The sequence below is a fragment of the Hylobates moloch genome, unplaced genomic scaffold (genome assembly GCF_009828535.3).
Source record: "Hylobates moloch isolate HMO894 unplaced genomic scaffold, HMol_V3 SCAFFOLD_23, whole genome shotgun sequence".
Lineage (NCBI taxonomy): Eukaryota > Metazoa > Chordata > Mammalia > Primates > Hylobatidae > Hylobates > Hylobates moloch.
This window is the reverse complement of record NW_026652298.1, coordinates 3,789,010-3,810,265: the sequence shown is the minus strand read 5'-3', so window position 1 is coordinate 3,810,265 and position 21,256 is coordinate 3,789,010. Positions and strand designations below refer to the sequence as shown.

The following is a 21,256-nucleotide window of genomic DNA, read 5'->3' as shown; positions in this document are numbered from 1 at the left end:
GCATACCTGAAAGGTGTACACATACTTTAGTAAGTAATTGTGGTTACGAATGAAATAAAAATGGGCCAGGCGCGGTGGCTCACGCTTGTAATCCCAGCACTTTGGGAGGCCGAGGCAGGCGGATCACGAGGTCAGGAGATCGAGACCACGGTGAAACCCCGTCTCTACTAAAAATACAAAAAAAAAAATTAGCCGGGCGTGGTGGCGGGCGCCTGTAGTCCCAGCTACTCGGAGAGGCTGAGGCAGGAGAATGGCGTGAACCCGGGAGGCGGAGCTTGCAGTGAGCCGAGACTGCGCCACTGCACTCCAGCCTGGGCGACAGAGCGAGACTCCGTATCAAAAAAAAAAAAAAAAAGAAATAAAAATATACTGTTTTAATTTAAACTGCTACCAAGTTATTAGGACAGCTCCTTAGTAGTTATTTGAACCTAGGTACTTAATAAGTTAACTGTTAGGTATTTCTTTTGGCCTAAAGGTACCATAGTGGGAGATTAAGGGATTCATGAATCAAGAAAATTTGGGAACCTCTGCTGAAACTTAACTTGGTGTCTTGGAGTTGAATCAAACACGTCTATAGAAGATTTTGCGAACAGAAGCATACTTCTGATCTTGCTCTGTTCTTCCCCACCTGATAAGGTCAGCTACAGAGCCAAGGTGTTTACACTGATTGTTTCAATTCCCCGTCCCCCTTTTTTTTTGAGATGGAGTTTCGTTCTTATTGCCCAGGCTGGAATGCAATGGCGCAATCTCAGCTCACTGCAACCTCTGCCTCCCAGGTTCAAGCGATTCTCCTATCTTAGCCTCCTGAGTAGCTGGGATTACAGGCACATGCAACCACACCTGGCTAGTTTTTGTATTTTTAGTAGAGGTGGAGTTTCATCATATTGGTCAGGCTGGTCTCGAACTCCTTACCTCAGGTGATCTGCCTGCCTCGGCCTCCCAAAGTGCTGGGATTACAGGCGTGAGCCACCGTATACGGCCTGCTTCAACTCCTTTTATATTAGCTGTCCAACAGCAAATAGAGACACCATGCGCCAGCTCCCTTTCATTCTGCTTAGATCTAATGGAATCTATATTCCCTACCAAGTATAACAGATGCGTTCCTAAAATTTGACCATAAAATAAGTTCCAGTACACTCAATTCAGTTATCTCATTGGCTTCCATTTCAAAAATGGAATTATACCCATGGGGTGGGGGTAGGGAGTGAGGGAAATTAGACTATATGAAAAGACTATATTAAAAGCAAATATTTCAAAATCAAACATTCAAAGAGAAAAAAATGGTGTTTCTTTGTTAAAATATTCGGAATAAGCCACAAAAGGCAAGCATATAATTAGCATATAATTTCAAAATTTTTTTGAATTTTGAAAACAAAATTCAAAAAATCAATGCAGCAAATAAATTAAAGGGGCTTTTTCAATTCATAAAATAATTCTTCTCTTGCAGAAACATTCATAAGAGGGTTCCCTGTGATATGAGCATCCCCAGGGCATTTAAAATAGGATTCAATTTTTAAAAATTCTATTTGTACCCAGCTTTTTTCAGAAACACAACTTTGGTTTTAAACAAGGTGCATCTGTTTCCAGAAAATGCTTTCCCATGGATCTGTGTGTAGAAGGGTTGTATTGCATCTGGAGATCACACTCAGCTCAAATCAAGATTCTCTTTGAACGCACCAAGCTTAGGAGCTAAACTGTCTTGGCTGTGTGCTTGTGTTTGATCCTGTTGGGAATGAAGCTAATTGTTTAAGAATTTACATCTTGGTAAGGCTGTTAGCACTTTAAATTGATTTGGTATTTTTAAAAACTTATTTAAGATTTACTTATACTGAGGAACCTGGCTTTCCCTGAACTAAAAAAAAGAAATTGTATTTCCAAATTTTACCTGGCTTATCATCTGCACAAAATCTACTCTAGGAGCATTCTTTTATATAACAATTGCAGTGGATTTTACATATCGTCTTTGTAGCAGGGTACATCTATGTCTGTGCTTTTTTTTGTTTTTTTTTAAACTATTTTTTTTTTTTTTTTTAGAGACAGGGCCTGGCCCTGCTGCCCAGGCTGGAGTGCAGTGGTGTGATCATAGCTCACTATAGACGACCTGGGCTCTAGCAGTCCTCCTGCTTCAGCCTTTCAAGTAGCTGGGACCACAGGCGTGTGCCACCATGCCTGGCAAATTTTTAAATTTTTAAATGGGTTTCACTGCATTGCCCAGGCTGGTTTTGAACTCCCAGACTCAAGTGATCCTCTCACCTCAGCCTCCCAAAGCGCTGGAATTACAGGTGTGAGCCACAGTGCCCAGCCTTGTGCTTTCTTTAAAACTTTTTCTTGCCTCCCAACGTGCTAATTACTGCCCTGTTCTTAATCTAGTCTTACACAACAAAGTGCCCTTAAAACTGTTTACATTCAAAGTGCCTTTTGCATAAGCATATCAAAATTCTTTATAAACACTAATTAATTCACACTATTCTGTGGAAGGAGTCGCTGTCATTTTTCTTTTCAAAATAAGGCTTTTGGTTCTTTGGCATTGTGTACCTGTCTTCCTACAGAGACAAGTTATCATCAGTATCTCAGGAGCAGAGAATCAAACCTCGCAGAACTTTATAAACCTCACTTACCATTGAGCTTTACAAACAAGGGGATACACACACACACACACACACACACACATATACACACACACACCCCTCCCTGGTAAAGGTTTGTTGAGAATGAAGATATCACACTTCATATTCCACAGTGGGTAGATATATCTAAATGTCCTAGAAGGCTATCTCATGCTCAGGGTGATTATTGACTCACACTCTAAGAGGAGCCTGAGATGAATTTTTTTTTTTTTTTTTGGTTTAGTTTTGTTTTGTTTTGTTTTGTTTTCAGACGGAATCTTGCTCTGTCCCCCAGGCTGGAGTGCAGTGGCGCGATCTCCGCTCACTGCAAGCTCCGCCTCCCGGGTTCACGCCATTCTCCTGCCTCAGCCTCTCCAAGTAGCTGGGACTACAGGCGCCCGCCACCATGCCTGGCTAATGTTTTGTATTTTTAGTAGAGACGGGGTTTCACCGTGTTAGCCAGGATGGTCTCGATCTCCTGACCTCGTGATCCGCCCGCCTCGGCCTCCCAAAGTGCTGGAGATTACAGGCTTGAGCCACCGCGCCCGGCCTTGAGATGAATCTTTTTTGTAAAGCGATGAATGTTTTTGAAATATGAAGAATCACCGTTTAGTCAGTTACCAGATAACTAGACTTTAAATTTGGCCATAGGTGCGTTTAACACACAATCATAGAATAACATGAGTGTTCCCTTAATTGAGTTGTCTATTATTAATAAATGCCAGATAATTTAGAAATGTTATCTTTTATCTTTCAATAGCTATACAATGTATATTTTATTTTCTCCATTTTACAGAGGAGAAAATGGGACCCAGGGATGTTAAGTACTTTGCCTGGTGGGTGGTAGAACCAGAATTCCAACCCAAGTCTGACTGACTGCATAGTCTGGACTCTTTGAATTATCCATTCCCCTCCCCAAATCCTGTTAGATTTGCAAGAACCATTTAGAGGTTATCTAGCCCATCAGCCTTGCAGATAAGCAAACCAAGACTTAGAGAGACACATAACTTGGCCAAGGTCACCTGGTGTTCAATTCTTGATGCCTCTGAATAACCTTGAAATATGCTCAATAGATGTTCCGTATTTATCTCAGCTGATTGCAGCCTTTCAGAAATTCACCACTCCTCCCCAAAGTTGATACACTAACCATTATGCTTGGTAGTACTTAGAATTCTAGGGAACTCATCTATTGGCAGCACCTCTGGACTTGTATTGAGGTTTTCTCTCATCCTTTATATCCTTACAGGCTTATCTTCTTCAACTGACCTACTTCATGTTCTTGCTGCAGTCTACCATTAAAATTCAGATAAACAGACGGTATGCTGTAAAATTGTCCTCTGGAGAGTATCCTGGTCATTTTAGGCACGCAAAATGTATTCAGTAATAAATTAAAGATCTTGATTCAATACCCTATAAATATTAAATGTCAACTCATTCTTTTTTATCCTATTCCTAATGATGTGTATTCTTTTTTTTTTTTTTTTTTTGAGACGGAGTCTCGCTCTATCGCCCAGGCTGGAGTGCAGTGGCGCAATCTCGGCTCACTGCAAGCTCCGCCTCCCAGGTTCACGCCATTCTCCTGCCTCAGCCTCTCCGAGTAGCTGGGACTACAGGCGCCCGCCACCACGCCCGGCTAAATTTTTTTTTGTATTTTTAGTAGAGACGGGGTTTCACCGTGGTCTCGATCTCCTGACCTCGTGATCCGCCTGCCTCGGCCTCCCAAAGTGCTGGGATTACAAGCGTGAGCCACCGCGCCCTGCCAATGATGTGTATTCTTAACCCTTTAGAAGCTAACATTTAATGAGCAGCTGTTATGCGTCAAGAACTATAATAAAGCAACTTATAACTCAATTCACTTAATTCTTCTAATAACTTAAGTGGTGGCTATTGTCCATGTGGTTTTTTTCAACTGTAAAGTTGAAAATATCTTTTTCAAGCTTTTTTTTTTCTTTCTTTTTTTCTTTTTGAGACAGGGTCTCACTTGGTTGCCCAGGCTGGAGTGCAGTGGCACAATCATGGTTCACTGCAGCCTAGCTAGACCTCCTGGGCCTCAGCAATCCACCCATCTCAGCCACCTGAGTACCTAGGACCACAGGTATGCGCCAACACATCCAAATTATTATTATTATTATCATTATTATTGTTTTGTTGTTGTTGTTGGAGTTGGAGTTGGAGTCTCACTCTGTCACCCAGGCTGGAGTGCAGTGGCCCGATCTCTGCTCACTGCAAGCTCCGCCTCCCGGGTTCATGCCATTCTCCTGCCTCAGCCTCCAGACTAGCTGGGACTACAGGCGCCCGCCACCATGCCCGGCTAATTTTTTTGTATTTTTAGTAGAGACGAGTTTCACGGCATTAGCCAGGATGGTCTCAATCTCCTGACCTCGTGATCCTCCCACCTCGGCCTTCCAAAGTGCTGGGATTACAGGCATGAGCCACCGTGCCCAACCCCAAATTATTTTTTATTTTTTTTGTAGAGATGGGGTGTCCCTGTGTTGCCCAGGCTGTTCTTGAGCTCCTAGGCTCAAGTGATCCTCCCACCTTGGCCTCCCAAACTGCTGGGATTACAGGTGTGAACCATCACGTCCAGCCTCAGGGAAGTTAATTTCTGAAAGGACCCAAAGCTCTATTCTAAATGGAAAGAAACTTGACTTGAGCTTCCCTTCTTCTTTAAAGAATCATTAGCCACAAAATCTGTAATCTCTCTTTCTCACTCTCTTTAAAGATGATAAGGTACTCAAAATAATTCAGAATATGTGAATTGGTTCTCAAAAAAAAAAAAAGTGAAAGGGGTCTGTGGATGGAAGCCCAATTAAAAGCTTAAAAGGATTGGGCCTGTGCGTATGCATGTGTGAGCCTTTTCCACAAATTATGTGGAAGGACGAGGCTAGATCTAGATGAAGAGAAAATGAATACAAGACACCCCTCCCCACCCCACCCCCGGCCAGATGGACTTAATTAAAAGTTTGTCAGCCTGGCTACATAGTTCTGGAAGCAGTTCAATATTCATTTCTACATTTACACAAAATCTCTAGTATACTTCATTGTTAATATACCTTCTAGGAAAAAGATGACCTTTTCAAAACGTAACTTGGGCCTCTTGAGCCATATCTTGAAATTATATCATGTTCCTGCCTAGACACCATGGAGGGCTTTCTACTGCCCTTGGGATAACTGCTGACTTCCTTTCAGCCATCTCCACTGCCCAGTTTCCATCCTCAGTCTCTGTCATTGAAGCCTTGGCCATTCCAGCTGTACTAACTTCTTTTGTACCACCCTACCCCTTCTAGTCTTAGATTTAAATGTATATATATTTCTTTTGTGTTTTCCACATTGCCCAACATTGTACTGGATATTCCTTAATCCCATCCCCTCTTTGTTTATGACGGTTCCTCTGTTTGCTCCTGAAATCCTGCTCTTGTAGACTCTCAGCCTCATTAGCAAAGGACTCTGTCAGGCTTCTTCGCTATTGTAGCTCCAGTACAGAATGTGATACATAGCAGATGCCTAAGAATTTCTTTTCAGTGACTGAATGAATGAAAACTACAAAGTTCAAATTCTGTCTCTGTGAAGCTGTCCCCTCATTACCCCAAGTTAAAAAATTACTTTCTCTTCAGAATTCTTATAACAATTCTGTGTTCCTCATCTGATTCTTCAGTGTTTGCCAAAGCATAGTCAGAGACCACCTGCATTGGAACCCTCTGGAGTGTTTGATAAAATGCAGATTCCTAGGCCGTACCCCAGACCAGTGTAATCAGATCTCTGGAGTGGAGGCTGGCCATCTACATTTTAACACAGATTTTAGCTCACATTAAAATTAGAGGCATCTGATCTGAACTCTTAGCTCTGTTAGAAGTGCTGATGAAAAGTAAAATTACAAAAGATGGTCAAAATTGAAAAATAAATTTCTCCCAAAATAATTATCAATTGCCTTTTTGGTTTATTTTTGCTGGTTTTTATTTTCTCCCTAGCAGCATATTGTTTGTTCTAAAATCTTGCCTGAAACCATTTGAAAGTTGAAGTCATGATCACTTGAAAGAATTACAGAACATAGGCAGAAACATAACATTCAGGGTAAACTATATGTTTGAGAGTTGGGGTCGAAAGAAGGTAGATAGGTACTCTATTCTTTTATTTAGAACTTCTGGCAGAATTGTAAATGAGAGGAGAGGAAAAATAAAACACTGACTAATTGGATGTGGACATGTGTTCTCTTAGCTCTGTGGTTACAGGGAATTAGTGGTGATCAGATTCAAAGACTAGTGACACTGGGTGTCATCCCCAAGCCCCACTGGAAAATTCCTACAGAGAGACATCAGGAAGTGAAGGCTGTCTTTTGAGTGTCTGAAAACAAGAAAATCAAATCTGGGGACCTTTGGATTTGGGGATGTTAAAGTTGAGTATACGGGGGTTAATTTTGTCAGTTGCTCTACTTTTGTGTGTATTTGAAAATACCATAAAAAGGAATGATCTGTTGTATACCCATGTTTGTAGCAACATTATTCACTGTAGCTAAAACATAGAGGCAACCCAAGTATCTATCCATCAGCAGATGAATAGATAAGCAAAATGTGCTATATATACACATACAATGGAATGTTATTAAGCCTTAAAAAGGAAGGGAATTCTGACATATGCCACAACATGGATGAATTCTGAGGACATTACGCTAAAAAATAAGGCAGTCATTAAAAGAGAAATACCTTGTGATTCTCTTTTATCAAGTATGCAGAGTAGTCAAAATCACAGAGACAGAAAGGATAATGGTGGTTGCCAGGGTTTAGGGAGAGAAATAAATGAGGAATTATTGTTTTATGCATAAGAGTTTCAGTTTTAAAAGATGAAAAGAGTAATAGCGATGGATGGTGATGATGGTTGCACAACATTATGAATGTATTTAATATCACTGAACTGTACACTTAAGAATGGTTGAGATGGTAAATTTTATGTTGTGTATTTTACATTTTTTAAAAAAATTCTGAGCCCAACCTAATAGGAGATAGTGGGAGGAGTGTGAGGAGAGGGAGTGAGGATGTGGGAAGAAAGACCTGCTGTTCTTGGAGGAGGGGAGTGGTGGAAAAGGTGGATTATGTAGAATTGGGAGCACCGTTGGTATTGTGAGTACAACATTTGCATGTACTCACCCTCTACGTAAACACATGGGCTAGAATCTGGCTACGTAGTTGTTCCATTCTTGACAATAATTTAGATAGTAAGCTTTTTACATAGATAAGTAGAAAGTTCAATATTTAAAAAGTGACCCCCTTAATTAGGTCCCGCTATAAATGAAGCTGGATTTTACATATGTGAGGGTAAATTGGCAGGATAAGCAGCCATAATTGAAGGTCAAAGGAAGTGGCCTAGCTACAGGTTCAGTCCTTTTCAGTTCTGAGTCCTACAAAGATTGTAGGAATCACTTTGAAAATGAAGAAATAATTGGGGAAGTTGGGCTGAATGTATAAATAGGGGTTTTCTCAATAAACTGAAGGCAGAATAATCTAACCTTAGCAAAGAAAAAAATATAAATTAACACAAGGGAAAATAAATAGATGGTAAGTAAAATAATGTATTTGGGTAGAAATGAAATTATTATGATAAAAATTATTGCCAGGTAATACATTGACCTTGAAAAAAGATGGAGGTGGTTATTGTTGATGATGATGTTAATTGTAGAAATGGAAAGGGAAACTCGGCTCACTGCAAGCTCCGCCTCCCGGGTTCACGCCATTCTCCTGCCTCAGCCTCTCCGAGTAGCTGGGACTACAGGCGCCCGCCACCACGCCTGGCTAATTTTTTTGTATTTTTAGTAGAGACGGGGTTTCACCGTGGTCTCAATCTCCTGACCTCGTGATCCGCCCGCCTCGGCCTCCCAAAGTGCTGGGATTACAAGCGTGAGCCACCACGCCCAGCCTAAAAGAGGTTTTTTTCATTACCATTATTCTCAAGCCCATGGAACTGAATTGAGTAACTCTCCAGAACATAATGTCAAAAACAGAGCTTATAGATTGAAAGCAAAGGAAAAAGCAAAAGAAAGGGAAAAGCAAGCAGGATAAGAGAGATGAAGGGAAAATGAGAGCCAGGGTTTATCTGCATCAAATAAGACCACACCAAGAATAGTGTGTTCAGCTATGAGCAGCTCAACTCCAGATGTGGAACAGCTGGAGAGAGTTCAGAGGAATGCAGCAAGAAAAGAATTAGACCAAACAAAGAACTGGAGAGCATATAAAAGACAGCAGGCTTTGAGAATGAGTCCATGATATGAGTCCTTTTCTAATTTTTATGGCAAGGGTTAAGAAGTATAAGAAGTTCTTTTATATATAGTTCAATTTTCCCATAATATCCAGGGCAGTCACTCTCTAAGTATGTGAGTGCTTGCAAACAGACCAGAAGAAAAGTTTGTGCACATAGCCTGGGTGGACCTTGAGCTCTGTAGTGAGATGGGATGCAGTGAAGATAAGGAGAGCATAAATGGAAGCTCGGGGAGACGACTGTGGGAATGTGGGCTGTCCAAATGACTGGACGGCCTGTGGTGGGAGGGTTAGCAGTTCCATCCTTGGAGGAACATTAAAAGTATGTTGAACTGGTCCTAGAAGTTTTATTGTTGGGAATCATCCGGAGTCTGGCAGAGGGCTGCGTGAGATTACCTAATGGGTTTCTTCCGTCTCTTTTCTGTGATTCATCCACCCTAGCCTACGGCAGTACATGGTTGAGTCAGTCGAATGCAGATATCTCATTATAAGGGGGAATTAAAGGCTATTAAAAATGATTTGCTGCTACTCCCAGATTAAAGAAAGTAGACCAATTTACAGTTACAGTAGCCATGGTCCAAAATAAAATGCAAATTGTCAAAATGCAACAGTTATAGGGAAACAGGAGTCAACCAGAGTGCACCTTCTCTGGCATTCTTTTTAGAGAATGGAAGGCTGAAAGTGACATTGCTGAGATAGTGTGATTTAAGCAGCCTTCCCCCACATGCTTTGGAGACCAGAGTCCCCAAACTGAAAATTTCGGAAGTTTCTTATAAATGAGTAGCATAAATTTGGAGAGCAGGTCCAACATTGAATGCTGTTTTCCTTTAAGATGCAAAAGGGTTGAGTCAATTGATGATTTTTTTTTTTTTTTTTTTTTTTTTTTTTTGAGACAGAGTCTCACTGTCACCCAGGCTGGAGTGCAGTGGCGCGATCTCGGCTCACTGCAGACTCCGCTCCCCGGGGTTCACGCCATTCTCCTGCCTCAGTCTCCTGAGTAGCTGGGACTACAGGCGCCTGCCATCTCGCCCGACTACTTTTTTGTATTTTTAGTAGAGACGAGGTTTCACTGTGTTAGCCAGGATGGTCTCGATCTCCTGACCTCGTGATCTGCCCGCCTCAGCCTCCCAAAGTGCTGGGATTACAGGCGTGAGCCACCGCGCCCGGCCCCCAATTGATGATTTTTTCAAAGAAAATTTATTTTTAAAATATACTTATGTACAGCAAAGCACCCTGATAACTCAAAGCAGGTGTACAAGTTTCTTCAGTAAAAATCCAGAAACTGGATAAACAACACTGAATTACCAAATGATTATACAGTCTCTATCTTAACAAAAACTGATCGCTGTTTATTATCTGCATAATACTATACGCCATCCTAAAAAAGACTAGGAATCAACTGATTCCATGACTGGCAGTTTACATAAGAAAAAACTGCCGGGTGCAGTTTACAAAAAAAAACAAACAACGGCATCAATAAGTGGACAAAGGATATGATCAGACACTTCTCAAAAGAAGACATTTATGCAGCCAACAAACATATGAAAAACTCATCATCACTGCTCATTAAAGAAATGCAAATCAAAACCACAACGAGATACCATCTCACACCAGTTAGAATGGCAATCATTAAAAAGTCAGGAAACAACAGATGCTGGAGAGGATGTGGAGAAATAGGAATGCTTTTACACTGTTTGTGGGAGTGTAAATTAGTTCAACCATTGTGGAAGACAGTGTGGCGACTCCTCAAGGATCTAGAACCAGAAATACCATTTGACCCAGCAATCCCATTACTGGATATATACCCAAAGGATTATAAATCATTCTACAATAAAGACACATGCACATGTATGTTTACTGTGGCATTGTTCACAATAGCAAAGACTTGGAACCAACCCAAATGCCCATCAATGATAGACTGGATAAAGAAAACGTGGCACATAGACACCATGGAATACTATGCAGCCATAAAAAAGGATGGATCTATGTCCTTTGCAGGGACATGGATGAAGCTGGAAACCATCATTCTCAGCAAACTAACACAGGGACAAAAAACCAAACACCTCATGTTCTCACTCTTAGGTGGGAGTTGAACAGTAAGAATACATGGACACAGGAAGAGGAACATCACATACTGGTGCCTGTCAGGGTTGGGGAGGTAGGGGAGGTGTAGCATTAGGAGAAATACCTAATGTAGATGACAGGTTGATGGGTGCAGCAAACCACCATGACACATGTATACCTATGTAACAAACCTGCACCTTCTGCACATGTATGTATCCCAGAACTTAAAGTATAAAAAAAAAGAATGTTTAAAAGCCCGGGGTCATCAAGCAGTGGGAAAAACCTGGGAGTGTTCAGTCTTGAACTAGCTTTCATTCCATTTCTGAGGCTTTCAGAGTCATCCAGGTTCTCCTTACCTCCTCCTTACTGTTCCCTCTTGGTTCCAAGATTCCCCTCTTGAAACCTTGCCCTACTCATAAGCCTCAGGTAGCTTCCTCTTGCCTATAAGAAAAGTGTAAGCTCTTTACCTAGCTTTGAAAATCTTCCATTATTTCTTAATTTTCTTTTTTTTTTTTTTTTTTTTTGAGACAGAGTTTCACTCTTGTTGCCCAGGCTGGAATGCAATGGCCTTCTCTCAGCTCACCAAAACATCTGCCTGCTGGATTCAAAGCAATTCGCCTAAGTCAGCCTCCCGAGTAGCTGGGATTATGGGCATGCACCACCACGCCTGGCTGATTTTTTTTGTATTTTCAGTAGAGATGGGGTTTCTCCATGTTGGTCAGGCTGGTTTCAAACTCCCAACCTCAGGTGATCCGCCTGCCTCAGCCTCCCAAAGTCCTGGGATTATAGGAGTGAGCTACCGTGCCCCAAGTGATTTCTTTCAAGAGTTCTTGCAGATACCACAAATTAATGTTTTTCAAGTTTTTAAATTAGGAATCCTTATAAGTGATTATTTTTATGAGAATTGTACTGAAATATACGCACCACTGCTCACAGAGTATCAGTTGCTTGCAGACTGTGTTCTCTGAATCCTGTGTGCTCCTGGAAAGACTCAGGCACTAGAGTTTCCACTCTTTCTCACTCTTATTCGATGACTGACCCTCAGGGTGCCTTCTGGCTTACCCTATATGCAGCATGGCACTGGGATAAAATTTAATAAAACCTAAGGATCACTGTCCTAAGGCAATAATTAATAACATTCTCACATATTCTTTAATTGATGTTTACTAATATTTATTTTCTCATTTTTCACTACCCTGTTTAAAGATAAATAATAATGATTAGGAAATTCTGTAGGATTTTTTTTTCTGGATCTAGTTATTATATCTTCAGTTTCTTGAAATATAAGATTCTCCTGTGCCACCATGACTAAACTGGGGTTCGCTCTGAAATAAATGAAGTTCGTTTGAATCTAGACCACTCCCCTGTGCAGTCGGGTTCCTTCAGTAATTCCCTCTGGCCAAGGGTGCAGGGCAGTTTTTTTTATTGTGTTGTTTTGTTTTTTTGAAACTGGGTCTTGCTCTGTCACCCAGGCTGGAGTGCAGTAGCAGGATTATAGCTCATTGCAGCCTTGAACTCCTGGGCTCAAGTGACCCTACGGCCTCAGCCTCCCAAGTAGCTGGGACTGCAAGAATGAACCACCATGCCTCGCTACAGGGCAGTTTGAGAGAAGCCTTTGGGTGTATTAGTGAGGCGCTCCCAGGATGGTCTCGATCTCCTGACCTCGTGATCCGCCCACCTCAGCCTCCCAAAGTGCTGGGATTACAGGCTTGAGCCACCGCACCTGGCCTGATTTGGAGTTTTCTTTTCCTTAAACATTTGAGATGAACTATCTTCATTTGAGGAAATAAGATTCAATGCTGTAATCTTAGCCCCTTGTTACTGCTTTCCTCTTAAATCTGAGGGTTTTTTGAATAACTCAGTCCTCAGTTCTTAGCTCTGTGGGATTAAAAGTAAATTAAAGTGAACAAATGGAGTTAAGCAGGTATAGAGAACTAAATTCTGATAATTTCTCACATGTCTCCATCCACCTCCTGTAATTTAACGATTAGTGTCTTCCGACGAGAAAAAACTGTGTTTGTATTCTGGGTAGGTATAGTTTAGTGCTTAAAATTGGGTCCTAAAGTCAGGGCTTAAGCATCCATCAGACCTCTGTGTAAATTCTATGTTTGCCACTTGTTGGCTGTGTGTGAACTCTTTCCTTATCTATGAAATGGAGACCTAACACCAATTTAATACCTTAATCATAAAGAGTAAAAAACGGTAATGCAAATTAAGTGTTTAGCACAATGCTGGCACTGCTTTGATGCTACTTAAAAGAATGACTGCAGATTGCTTTTCAGACTAGTACTAAGAAATGGGAAAATGGAAGATAGAGATAATGAAGTATGTCTTTGAGTTGCTTTGGTATTTTTGCAAAATAGGTGTTGGAGAAGATACATAAGGAAATGCAAAAAGTATAATTTAGGAATCATGGGTTTATTAGCCAATGAAATCAATAGCACTCAAAGGAATAAATAAACTGTATGTTCAAAACAGTAGTTGAAGAAAGAAACTAGAGTCAAGAATTTAGGCCAGGTTCAGTGGTTCACGCCTGTAATCCCAGCACTTTGGGAGGCCAAGTCGGGTGGATCATTTGAGGCCAAGAGTTTGAGACCAGTCTGGCCAACATGGTGAAACCCCATCTCTACGAGAGATACACACACACACACACACACACACACACACAGACTTTAAAGACTTTTAACTGTGACTGAGGTAGAGTTGCCAAGCAGATGCTGAACAAATTATTTTTGCATCTCTTGCTGGGGAAAGTTGCCCCAGTTTTATGTGTCAGTTGCTTAATGGAAGGCCATGTGGTATAGTGAAGGAGTGGGGCTTTAGAATCAGGCCAGCCAGAATTCTCTCTAGCCCTATGACTGCTTCTGGCACCTCTGCTAAAAATAGGGATTAAAAGAGGTTGCTATAGTATGAGGTTTTTGTTGTTGTTGTTGTTTAGGTTTTGGTTTTGTTTTGAGACAAAGTCTTATTCTCTTGCCCAGGCTGGAATGCAATGGTATGATCATGGCACACTGAAGCCTAGACCTCCTGGGCTCTAGTGATCCTCCCACTTCAGCCTCCCAAGTAGCTGGGACTACAGGCACATACCGCCATACCCGGCTGATTTTTTTGTTTATTTTTTTTATAGAGATGAGGTCTCACTATGTTGCCCAGGCTAGTCTCAAACTCCTGAGCTCAAGCAATCCACTCACCTTGGCCTCCCAAAGTGCTGGGATTATAGGCGTGAGCCACCATGCCCCAGCCCATGAATTTTAATGAAATATATATATAAAGACCTGGTACCTAAGAAGTGATCAATAGATAGTAGGTATTGTAACGTATAATAATCTGTGTTTGCTTCCCCTGTTGACAGAGCAGGTTCACTCACTTCTAGATGTGCTGTTCTGAAAGCATAGACTCAGAACAGGTAGTGCTCTGGAGTAACCTGACCCACAGAGTAAAGTGAGAATACTGACTCCCTTGATAAAGACACAGAGTCTCTTAATGTAGCCATGTCTGTGTGGTTCTGGAAGTTAATATTCTACCCTTACAAATTTGAACCACTTACTATATGATAATGCTTTATATTTTACACAACACTGTATTTACAAAGGAGATTTTCGATATATTTTATACATACACTTTTCTCTTTCCCTTTGTGAAAAGTATAGAAACTTAACCTCAATTGGTTGTGCTTCTGTCTCTTTCCACTATTTAAGTGGCCTTTTACAAAAGTTGGATCTTGAGGTACTTTTGTTACTTTCTATAAAATATATATGCGTGTGTATATATATGTATTCTCATATGAAAGTTTCTCAGAATACTGGACTTTAGCATGCCTCTTGCCTGCTGTGATGCTTCTTTTCTTTCTTTCTTTTCCTTTTTTTTTTTTTTTCTTTGTAGAGACAGGGTCTCCTTGTGTTGCTCAGGCTGGTCTCGAACTCCTGGCTTCAAGTGATTCTCCCATCTTGGCCTCCCAAAGTTCTAGGACTATAGGTGTTGAGCCATCATGCTTGGCCTGTGATATTTCTTTTAATTGCTGTGACAAATGGATGACTCAGGGAGTAGATAGTAAAACAAGTTTCGGGGAAGCTAACGAGAGATTTCAACATTCAGTCTTTAGAACATCAGGGTGGGCATTAAGATTTGATGTCAGGAGTCTCTTGTTCTCATTGCAAACCAACTGGTTGCCTGTGACTGAGGAGTTATGTCCCATACATACAGATAGCACTATTTCAAATGTAGATGAAAATATATGTGAATACCATGTGATTATTAAAAATACAAATTTACCCATAAAGATTCCTGAACTGGCAGTGACTTAAGCGTTGTATATTTTCTCAGGCTACAGATACTAAGCAATGTGCCACTTGTAGGATTCGATTCTTCCCTAGGTTCCTTTTTTTCCCCCTTTCTTTACATTGAAACGTTTGGGAACACGTGACCTAGACCTTTTTGGATTTAGGTGTTAGCTGGAGACTAAAACCACTAAATAAGGTTTTTGTCTCTTAGATGGTTTTGTGCTAGTCTTTCCTCCTGTTATAGGCAAAAAGCCTCAGACCTTCCATTTAAGTGGTGCACTTTGTATCTTTCATCTAAAGAACATAAAATACTTTATAAAACTCCACAGTGATAGAAAGGAGGAAAAGGGTAAGGGGGGTTGGGCAGAGGACCGGAGGACTTGCTCGAGGTCATACAGGGCACCAGTGGAAGCACTGCATAGACAGCACCATATTCTCCTGACTTGAATTCATTGTTCTCACACCTTGGTTCCAGAGACTTGATAAGACTTTTCTGCTCTAATTTCATCATCAAAGAGCTTGGTTTGAAATACTTATATTTTGTGCTGGTATCTTTCAAAATATGATATCTTCTATCAGCGGGGTCAATCACTTGGGTTAGTTTGTTTTGGCAAAATTGCATGGACTTAAATTCTGAGGTAATATTGATCTATATTCCATAAAAACTCAGACCAGGTATTCATGACACAGATTTGATGGGAAAACTTACAGATTAAACAGGAATCATCTAAGAAGTGAAGTTATTACTGACAGCCTTTTAGTTCCCCAAGTGGGAAAAATTACTATGTAAAAGACTACTGTGCTACATTAAAACAAAACAAAACACTATTAGTGGGATTTTTTTGTTTTTGAGACGGAGTCTCGCTCTGTCGCCCAGGCTGGAGTGCAGTGGCATGATCTTGGCTCATGCAAGCTCCGCCTCCTGGGTTCACGCCATTCTCCTGCCTCAGCCTCCCAAGTAGCTGGGACTACAGGCGCCTGCCACCACGCCCGGCTAATTTTTTGTATTTTTAGTAGAGACGGGGTTTCACCGTGTTAGCCAGGATGGTCTTGATCTCCTGGCCTTGTGATCCGCCTGCCTCGGCCTCCCAAAGTGCTGGGATTACAGGCATGAGCCACCGCACCCTGCCTAGTGGGATATTTTTCTAACCTATACCTTGAATTTCCTAGTTTTCACATTATAATTTTATAATTTGGAGATAAAAGTTAACAAAACTATTGTTAGTCTCTTGATAATTGATTTATGTTTGTTATAAAGACAAGAACAAATGAAATACAACTATAGTCCAGAGACAAATCACTACTGTGTATAAATGCTCCAGCAGAAAAATCCATGAAGTTCGTTACTGTTCAAAGATACCATCTTTGAAGGGGCTGTCCGTCTTCTTCAGGACTAAGCAATACCCACATACTGCCAGCTCCCCGCACCTGCCTCCCTTGATCTATGTATAGAACTTTCCTTCTAGAAACTGACATTTCTGAACCACCAGCACCACGACCTCAAGCACGACATGCCAAAAATTGAGCTCATCTTCTCTCAAATGCATTTCTCTTCCTGTTTGTCCCATTTCAGTGAATGATGCCTCCATCGAGTAGTCACTTGGGGCAATCTTCTAGACTACGGTTTGGGGCTGCTTGCCAGCCTTGCCCCTCCAGGTTTGCCCAAGTCATTTTTTTCTGTGCTGGAAATCTACTCATCTCAGTCGCCTGCTTAAAGTTAAGTGGCTCCCCATATCCATTGGTATAAAAATTCAAGTTCTTTGGCACAGCATAGAAGACGCTCTATGCATAGAAGCCCCTCCTCACTTATTTCCAGCCACTCTGGCTCATGTGACAGCCCAGTGAAATGCTATAGTTTCCTAAATGGGTGGTGTCACTACCCTGTTCTTGGAGCATGTGCAAATATTATTCCTCCTACCTGCATGTACTTCCTTTCTACTCTAGACTCAGCCCTAGTGCATCTTTGACATGCCACTTACTCAGCTATTTTGGTACTCGTGTGGTTGCCTATCTCCCCTGCTACCCTACCCCAGTAGACCCTCAGTGCAGGGATTATGTCTTATTTGTGTTTTTGCTGCCTGTATAGCCTAGTATCTGGGACCTGGAAGGTGCCTAAAAAATGTTTATTAATAGATGAATAAACAAAGGAATCAGGAAATCAATTTCTTTCCTTCCGATAAACAGAACATTGATGACACACAGGCTAAATCCAGGATGTGCGAATCTTCAATCCTAAAGGTATCATGAGTCTGTGACAGTGGGTAGCTTTCCTTGATAGAAAGGTATGGCCACTTAATATCTTTTTTGCCATTTTTGTTATTATAGCTACACAGCCAGATGATGTAGGCAGAGCCAGGGATCCTGGCCAAGCAGCTGTACTGATGTTCCTAGACCTATCAGCAGCCTTAGTCAGGTCAGGTCAACATGTTCTACTCACTCCCCCACCTGCAAGCCTTGTGGATGGTTGTGTCTCAACTGGCTTTGGTCCTTCCCCAGAGGAATCATATGACACTTTTTTCTTTTAATTTCTTCAGTTTCAGATTCTTTCTCAATAGGACCCTTGGCATTGCCACGCCCCATGGGCCTAGATGCTCTTAGTATCTTTCCAATGTCAAATAAAGTCAGCAAGTATTGCCAAGAGAAGGAACAGAATTAGATCTGAACATTTCACAGTCCTTAGCATGCTGCTGCTTACTGCCCTACATCATATCCATGTCAAACACTAACCAAGGATTTAGGGTGCCCGTAAAGGCCAATATCCTTGAGAACTTCTTAGAGGAGTAGTGTAACAGGGAGGACCCTTTGCAAGTGCTTTGTAGGCAAGCTCTCTTTGAATACAGTGCTTAGATTAATGAAACTGAGATATTTCCAGCAATGGACAATCACCAAATCAAGTCCCAGCTTGCTGTGACTGGAGGTGTTCTTAGTGATAAAGCTAATTGGAAGCTGCTGGGGGATCCCTCAGACATCATTTCTGCCCATCTATTTCTTGTTTTTCTCTTATGAATTGATACAGGAGAAAGTTTAGAGAAAAAGATGGAAATACTTAGAATGGGAAGGAGGAAAGACTGAGGTTGTAGGAGTAAAGAAAAAAAAGGTTAGGTTTTCAGGCTGGAGTAGAGGATGTTGGTTTCCTGGTGATCAGGCCCACACAACCACTGCTGTCAGTTCTGCTCATACGCCAGGGTTCCCCTCATGCCTCCTTCACAGCACTTTTGTTTACACCTCCCTGAGGTGCACATAACCAGAAGACTTTTTGTACTGTTGCCGCTCACCTTCTTATAACTGATTACCACTTCACAGACAGAAAGTAGAATGGAGAAGTTCGGTAAAGAAGCCAGAAGATCATTTTTCTCTCCTAGGTCTTGGATACATCACCTGTGATTATCAAGGACTCTCTCAAGATTCAACCAGATTTTAATTAATTCTAGAATTAGAGTTGCCTCAAATTCTGTGTGCAGCAAAGCAGAGGTTAAGTCATTAATCCATTAATAAATTGGACATTTAAGATCTATAAGGACATGGCTTTTTGTTCTTTATTTTGTTAACTATTAGAACAATGTCATGTTTATAAAATATTTGTTGAGTGATTGAAATACACAAATGATGTTAGACAAGAAGATAGGCTGAAAGTATCTAATATAGTGACCTTAAGAATTCTGCCATTGCCAGGCGCAGTGGCTCATGCTTATAATCCCAGCACTTTGGGAGGCCGAGGCGGGCGGATCACGAGGTCAGGAGATCGAGACCACGGTGAAACCCCGTCTCTACTAAAAATACAAAAAAATTGGCCGGGCGTGGTGGGCGGGTGCCTGTAGTCCCAGCTACTCAGAGAGGCTGAGGCAGGAGAATGACGTGAACCCGGGAGGCGGAGCTTGCAGTGAGCCGAGATAGCGCCACTGCACTCCAGCCTGGGCGACAGAGCGAGACTCCGTCTCGGAAAAAAAAAAAAAAAAAAAGAATTCTGCCATTATTTCCAATATCTATGCTTTTGATCTCTGCTCACAGATACGTGGTTTCCAAGCAGAAAACAGTCATGTTTAGACTGTTTAGAACAATGTCATGTTTATAAAATATTTGTTGAGTGATTGAAATACACAAATGACGTTAGACAAGAAGATAGGCTGAAAGTATCTAATATAGTGACCTTAAGGATTCTGCCATTATTTCTAATATCTATGCTTTTGATCTCTGCTCACAGATACGTGGTTTCCAAGCAGAAAACAGTGAGCACAGAGAAACTTCTATTTGCTTTTATAATAATTAATGTGTACCAATATATGGGAGAAATTCCGTAAAGGGGCCGGGCGTGTTTTATAGATTACATTTAAGGGCAGATTATTGAGGAGGAAAAAAAATCACCTAGTAACCTCATAAAAATGACATTTTTCAGATTAAGTCACAGTAAAGGAGACTTAATTGACACTCCCAGGCACTTAAAACCACTTAGCTGCCCAGGCACTGCCTGTGCTCACTTTCTTCTCCAGCCAGATCAACCTGGTAAATGTGATCCAGGTCTAAGGTGACTTGCCAAGAGGTGGGTACATGACAGTAGCTTGCTAAAGGGTAGGCTGTACCCAATTTAAAAATCAGTTGGAAAGTTAACATGGGATTTGTTTCTATGGGAAAACAGAGTCTAGCTTGCATGCAATGTTATTTATGTGGAATCAGTTTCCCAGACAGACCACAAGCCCAAAACTCTGTTATTAGTCTCTTGTCTTCTTTTTTCTTTTTTTTTTAATGACAGGGCCTTGCTCAAAGTCAACATAAAATTTTAAAGACTTTATTATATGCCTACAAATACAAAAGGGAAAAATCATTGAAAATAGCATTATTTATGCATATGATAAATGACTGTATCATTTCAGCTTATACCTTTTAAAATTGCCCGCTCACAGAAACTAAAACATCATTTAACCTCAGTTAAGTCTGTGTATTTTTGTTTGTTTGTTTTGTTTTGTTTTTTTAAGACAGGGTCTTGCTCTACCACCCAGGCTGGAGTACAGTGGCGCAGTCATGGCTCACTACAGCCTGCTGAGGCTCAAGTGATCCTCCCGCCTCAGCCTCCCAAGTAGCGAAGACTATAGGTACATGGCACCACACCTGACTAATTTTTTTTTTTTTTTTTTTGAGATGAAGTTTCACTCTTGTTGCCCAGGCTGGAGCACAATGGCTCAATCTTGGCTCACTGCAACCTCTGCCTCCCGGGTTCAAGTGATTCTCCTGCCTCAGCCTCCCGAGTAGCTGGGATTACAGGCGCCCATCACCATGCCTGGCTAATTTTTGTATATTTAGTAGAGACAGGGTTTTACCATGTTGACCAGGCTGGTCTCGAACTTCTGACCTCAGGTGATCCACCTGCCTCGGCTTCCCAAAGTGCTGGGATTACAGGTGTGAGCCACCATGCCCAGCCTAATTTTTTATATTTATTTGTAGAGACAGGGCTTCACTATTTTGCCAAGGCTGGTATTTTTTTGACGTTAAAAATCTTTAAATCAAGTTTATATCTGCTGTAAATTTCCATTTTCTATTTATTTCTTGGACCTTTATGCTTAGATTTCTCATACTCAGCTGTGCTTATAAATTGCAGTCCCTTAGCTATCACTGTCGTTGTCATCACTAGTAAATAATATTTATTTAGTGCACTCATGCTTTTTCTATAGCAGTTGCTCCAAGTAACATCACAGTTGCACAAACAAGCTGGATATGATAGAGTAAAAAGTAATTAATATTTTTAGAAATTTATCTTCAAGTATCTTTAGGTCATTGCAAACATGAAAATAAGGAAACTCTGCTAATATTGAACTTGAAATCACTTCCAGGACGTAACAGAAGGCAAGAGACAGACCATCAAATAGCTTTTATTCCTATATACTCCTTGACATTGAAATCTCAGTACAATACTGATATTGGAGGGTGAGACTAATTCTCATTTGTGATTTAACTGTTTAAACAGGTTCATATTTTATGTTCCACAGAAAATGCCTTGACCCGTGATCTCGGTAAACCTGTATAATAGTAAGACAATGATTCTGGCCCTAAAGTCTCTGGAAGAAAGTCA

General features: G+C 41.1%; 1 protein-coding gene across 3 annotated transcripts in view; it reads left to right on the top strand.

Moving 5' to 3' along the window:
* The window catches only part of ARL15 (ADP ribosylation factor like GTPase 15), a 433,698-nt gene that overhangs the window by 321,530 nt on the left and 90,912 nt on the right, over positions 1–21,256 (top strand). The window contains exon 7 of one of the 3 annotated variants that reach the window (XM_058434194.1): positions 4,580–4,702. The exons of the other annotated variants lie outside the window; for them this stretch is intronic. Coding sequence (XP_058290177.1) covers positions 4,580–4,693 — 114 coding nt within the window. The 3' untranslated portion in view covers positions 4,694–4,702. Of the gene's footprint in view, positions 1–4,579; positions 4,703–21,256 lie in introns of those variants that run through there. 3 annotated transcript variants of the gene reach the window in all.